General features: G+C 59.6%; 1 protein-coding gene across 1 annotated transcript; it reads right to left on the minus strand.

Annotated features, from left to right (window-relative positions):
* Positions 1–1525: 1525 nt before the first annotated feature.
* On the minus strand, positions 1526–2891 carry IRGC (immunity related GTPase cinema; the record flags this gene model as incomplete). The annotated part of the gene is given in 4 exon segments (XM_082677130.1): positions 1526–1801; positions 1803–2067; positions 2069–2699; positions 2702–2891. Coding segments are annotated over 4 exon segments (1362 nt in total).
* Positions 2892–6000: the final 3109 nt, after the last annotated feature.

Below are 6000 nucleotides of genomic sequence, written 5' to 3' on the forward strand. Positions count from 1 at the left end.
TCCACATGAACCCCAAGTAGTCCTTGCAGAGCCAATGGGAGGCCTTCTGGGAAGAGGGGAATCTTTTGCAAAGCACAGAGCTCTTCAGCAAAGAAAACTGGCACCGCCATTAACCCTCCAGGTAAAAGTGGACCCTGTTAGTCTGTTTCCCAGAGTCAGGGGTAGTTTGAGGCCCCCAGATGGGGCTAGAACCATCACCAGGTCCTGGAACACCCTCAGGGAGTATTAGTGAGGCCAGCTTCACAGCACCAGAGCTGCCTTCTGAATTCCCGGAAACTCGCCCTTCTCTGCACCTAAATCCCACCTTTCCCTGACCCTCATCCAAGCCCACAGATGCTCTTGGGGCAACCCCTGTCCTGTCCAAGCCCCCCAGTCTGGTGGTCCGTTTTTAAACATGCATGACCCTTGACTCGGCATGTGAGTTTTGGCTTGAGCAGATAAGGGTGTCAGATTTCCGTCTGCATCCAGCCAAAAAGCCAAGCACAGAGCCAGAGGATGTGCCAACCAGTTGGGTTCCCAGGGTCTCCTGCGCCAGGCTAATACCGTCACTCAGTGCGTTACACACCCTCTGTCGTTCAAAGCCTCGCGCAGAAATCCCAACAGGCACCCTCCCTGTCAGACCCGTGGCCTTTCAGCATCATCCCCAACATCTGCGCCCAGCCACGCAGCCACGCACACACAGACCCGGAACCCCAGTCTCAGCCAACTATTTACCATCTTAGACCACAGCATCCAAATCACAGAGACATACCAAGATTCCTCCCAATCACAGATACACCAGCAAGCTCACCGCCACACACATCCACACGCGGACCCACTCACCATATTTCTGAAACGAGACTCATTCTAGGTGGCCGGTTGCGCCCCTGCCTCTTCCCTCTTTGCATGCTTACAGAATTGCCCACCTGCCCTCTCACCACCTCCGCTCTCATTCTGTTCCCCCAGGTTCCCCACGGTTCCCCGTGGCCACCTGGCCTCCCCTCTCCCTGCCACCCCCCCCACCGTCACTCACAGGCAGCAGGGCTGGCCCAGGATGTCCCATCTCCCCCTCCTCTGTTTAACCCAGTTGCTAGGCACCATCGTGCCGATTCCGGGCACGCGTTGGCCGCCCCTCTCCCACCAGAGCAGGCCTTTGGGACTCTGGGGTTCTCAGAAAGGGACATGAGATTGCAGGCCCCAGTGCCCACTCAGCCACCCATCCAAGGTGACAGTGGGCTCCTGTCCTGGATCCAGGCCGGGCTGTCCTGTCGCCCCCAAATCCCTCATGGTCACTTGGCGACCAGGGAGAGAGAGACTATTAAAGAGCCCTGACCCCCCACCCCCCGTCCATACCTTGAACCTCTCCCTCCCAAGGTCAGTTCCTATCCCAGGTTCGGGACCTGGACTTGGGCCCACCTGCCACCCTCAGCCCTCCACACCCTGCCCCTCAGCAACTGCAGCTCTCATTTTCAGCCTTTTTTGTCTGGCTGGTAGGTTTCGATAAGGCTTGGTTTGTGGGTGAGGCAGGGGGTTGGGGGCCGCACTTTCATTTGTCTTCCGACAAATCTCGCTTCTTCCAGCTGTGGAGAATGTACTTGAGGAGGAGGCCGAGCTTCTGGCAGGTCGAGAGCGGGTCTTCCTCGCTGCTCCCCTCCCCGGATCCCCACTTTTCCATGCCGTTGTCACCAGCCGCCTGCAGGCTGACCTCAGGCTGGGACCCCTCCTCCTCCAAGGCCTTGATGCGGACCTGCTGGGCATCCTCGGCCATCTCGTTGAGGCAGCCCCGGAGCATGGTGTAGACGGTGCTGAAGCTGATGCCCCCCGGCCACCAGCGTTCCGAGCAGGGGGATGCCCTTCTCAAAGGCCCCGGCCTCCCTCATGGCACCGTCGGACGACTGGGAGTAGAGCCGCAGGACAGTCTCGGGCGAGACCTCGTTGGCCAGCGGGGAGAGGATGTCCGAGCGCAGATCGCCTGCCTGTTTGCCCACCTGCTCGGCCAGCTTGGCTAGCGAGTCGTCGTCCAGGCCGAAGCTGCGGTGGTAGCCGCGCAGTGAGCGGACGAGCAGTGCATTGTCGTAGCGGCCGCCGGCTGGGCCCGGGCAGAGCCTGGATGACGCCCAACACCAGGGCCGTCTTGAGCACCTGCTTCTGCAGCACGTCCGTCTTCTTCCGCAGGGCCTCCAGCAAGATGTCGGGCAGCGACAGCAGGCCGGCCTGGCGACGGGGCGCGGGCAGATCGTGCTCCCAGGCGGACACGAGCAGCGGGAAGTCGTGGTGCGCGGGCGAGAGGTTGGACACGAGGAAGACGCGCAGGTCGTTCACGCCGGCCCCATGCAGCCGCTCGGCGCAGTGCTCGCGGACCTCCTGCAGGGCCGCCGCCTCGCTGACGCCCGGGGGTCGCTGGGTGCGCGTGCGCACGAAGTAGAACTGTTTGCCCTGGCGCAGGATCTCGGAGGCCAGGCGGGTCTCCACGGCGCCGCAGCGGCGGGGCGAGACCAGCAGGAAGAAATCATAGCGGCCGAAGTCCACCTGCTTCAGGTACTTGTCGGCCGGGCAGCCTGGAGGGCCGGCCCCCGGCAGGTCCCACAGGGTCACGTCTGGAAACTGCGGGTGCGGGTAGGGCGAGGGCTGCATTGTGGTCTCTATGACGCCAGTGAGGGCCGCGCCGGGGTCCTCGGCACCCAGGCCACGGAGGGCATTAATGAGGGACGACTTGCCTCCCCGGACTCGCCTGTGACGCCCACCTCCAGCCGGGTGCTCTCGAAAGAGGCCAGCAACTCCCGGAGGCAGGAGGCGGCCTGAGGGATGTCGCCCGACTCGAAGGCGGTGCGCAGGGCCTCCAACTCTTCCTTGGCCATGAGGATGGTGTTCTCCTCCTCCCCGGGCACCGCTGGCAACTTCGCAGTAGCCATGGTGACCGGCGGTTCAGAGGGCGTGGGGGCTGGGGGAGAGTCTCTGACGGACGCGTGATCCTCAGCGTCTGCGGGGGAGCGGGGAGAAGGGAGCCATTCACGCCTCCCGGGCCTTGGCGTGGGGCAGGGAGAGAGACACACCGAGGATATAAGGGGAGTCCCTCTGGAGCCCCGCCACCCTCTCCTTCTCAAAAACCCGGGGTACGTTTTGGACACGAGGTAGGGGGCTTTGGAGTTTGGTAGGCCCAGGTTCCCATCCCATCTCTGCCATTAACTTGCTGTGTGGCCTGGGGCAAAACGAGGCACCTCTCTGAGCCTGTTTGTTTCACCGCTTAATGGGCGTAATGACTGACCTGCCTACTGAGGGGCTGAAGAGTCTTGGGGATAACCTAGGAACTCGGACCGTTTCATGGGCAGCTTGAGACCCATGAAGTCACACGGGGCTCCACGCTTAAAAGGCCCAGCTCTTTGCTTAATACTCTGATGTCACTGATGAAAATTGTAACTCTTTGAAGCAGGGGCCCTGCATTTGCATTTTGCACTGAGCCCCGAAATTTACTTAGCCAGACCTGCAACGGAAGGGGCTTCAGCCCAGCTCCTGCCGACCAGGCAAAGAGAGCAGCTGCTCTCCTGCTGCTTCTACTGTGATCGGAAGCAGTGTGAAGTGATGGCCACGGGGACCCAGACCCTGGAACCACACTGCCTGGGATCCAATCCGGGGCCAACCACATACTGACTGAGAGATTTGGGGCAAGTTCCTTAGCTCTGCCTCACATTCCTCATCTTACACATGAGGATCATAACGATCATAGCAGCAAACCACCTCCTAGGGCTGTTGAAAATGAAATGAGTTCGTACATATAAAGCACTTAAAACAGTGCCCGGGGAATTCCCTAGGGGTCCAGGGGTTAGGACTACGAGCGTCCACTGCAGGGGGCCAGGGTTCGATCCTTGGTCGGGGAACTGAGATTCCAAAAGCCTTGAGGTATGGCCAAAAAATAAAATAAAATAATAATAAAATAAAATAGTGCCCGACCCAGAGCAGGTGGTCTGCGTTATCCGCATCACCGTCATTGTTCTGATCATTATTAATATTCTGAGCTGTGTGACGTCCCTGCCCTCTCTGAGCCTCACCTGCAGCATCTGCACCATGGAAGATAACCTTGCCCACCTCACAGGGCTGCTGTGACCATCGTAAGCCTCATCATCTGTGTTTCTGTAGGCCATCTTTGAAGACATTCTCGGGTGCAGCCGGGCACGGGAGGTGGTGCCCCCCCACACCGGGCGTCTCATTAAACACCCAGCCCTGTTTGGCAGGCCTTGCTAGGCCAAGTCCCCTCCCACCTCGCAGAGCCCGTCATGATGGTCTCTCCTGTGACCCCATCCTCCTCACCCTGGAGTTTCCCTGGCCTCCCTCTTCCCAGTCACACGCTCTTCTTGTCCATCGCCTCTAAAATACACTTCCTCATTGACTAAGACTCTTCAGAGAACCCTGGGAGAGACGCTCAGGTCAGGGACCACTGTCTCCATCGGACGGAGACGGACTGAGGCTCAGACTAGACAAGGGATGTCCCCACTCAGAGGCACAGCTGGGACTCAAACCCAGGTCGCTCTGAAGAGCTGCTCTCCCTTCAACCACACGTCTTTGCCTCCCCCTTCTCTCCTCGGCTGCCCCTGTCCCCAGCCGCACCCAGCCTCCTACAGAAGACCGTCCTTATTCCATTGTTCCCTCCAGGTCTGATCACCCAGCCCAGGTGGGGGCATTTCCCCCAGGCTATACCCAGTCCCTCCTGTGCCCTGTCCCCTTAACCCATCCCAGGGCATGGCCTGGGTAGAGGAGAGGGGGATCCTGGGACAGGTCCCAATGCAAGGGGCGGACAGGCCAGTGGCCCCTGGGGTGGGCTTAGGGTTGAGGGAGCTGGGACTGGGATTGGACAGGGCCCAGCTGGAGAGCCCTGCCCTCGGGGAACTCACCTGCCCTGCAGGCTCTCTCTCCCCTCTCACTCTCCCCGCTGCTGGGGCCTCCCCCGGCCCCCCGTTAGCACAAGGTCAGGACCCACCCATTATAATAGCAAACCGCAGCTTATTGGTCAGCCAGCCCTGATACAATAATGTGAGGGTGATGTCAGAGGACCCCCCAGCTGCTCACGGGACCGCCACTCCACCACACAAACACAGAGACCAAGAGATGAAAAAATATTCTCAGAAATTCCCAGACAGCAAAAACACAGACTAAGTTTCCTCCCCAGAATCCACAGCACGCAACCCTGGCCCGAAAGGGGAAGGAAAGACACAGACCCTCAAATACAGAGTCATTACAGAAAAGCCAAACGCAGGCAAACGTGCAGATATAACAGCCACGCAAGCAACACACATTCAGGCACACACAGACTTGCAGACCGGAAGAGACACAATTACACACGCAGACAACGTATACAGATGGCATCCCCTGAAACCCACCACATCCATTCATTCTGCTCCAGCTCCTAATCCGTGTGGCCGGCCGTGATCCGGGGCCCCGGAAGTACATCAGGCTAGGCTCGGCCCTTGGAGGCTCCAGGTTGGAGGAAAGGGGGATGGCAGCAGCCCAGGGTGACTGTGGGCCAAGACAGCTGCCAGGCACCTGCACAAATGCATCTAATGCAGGCTGGCACGCTGCCAGGGGCGCTTCTCCCAGCTCCTGAGAGCACCAGCCAGAGAGAGGCTGAACCCATGCCTGTCTGCCAAGTCTCCTCTTCTCTCTTCATCCATCAAACATTCAGCACCTCTCCAGGCCTCATCCTGGGCTAGGTGCTGGGAACGCAGCCATGACCAAGACAGCCCCGGCCTCTGTCCCCACAGGACTCACAGTCCAGTGGCAGAGTCAGATCCATCCTCACACAGTGATGGCCCAGACGGGGCCAGACTGGGATGGGGGACCCCAGAGGACTGTGGGAGTACCAAGGGGCCACCTGACCCAGCTCAGGATTCAAGGAGGGCTTCCTGGAGGAACAGTCATCTGAGCTGAGATCTGAAGGATGAGAAGGAGTGAGCCAGATCGCCTGCTAGGGAGTTGCGTCCAGGCTAAGGAACCAACCTATGCAAAGATGCTAAGCTGAGAGGAAGCTCT

The sequence above is a fragment of the Grampus griseus genome, assembly GCF_964374135.1.
Source record: "Grampus griseus genome assembly, chromosome: 19".
In the NCBI taxonomy this organism is placed as follows: Eukaryota; Metazoa; Chordata; class Mammalia; order Artiodactyla; family Delphinidae; genus Grampus; species Grampus griseus.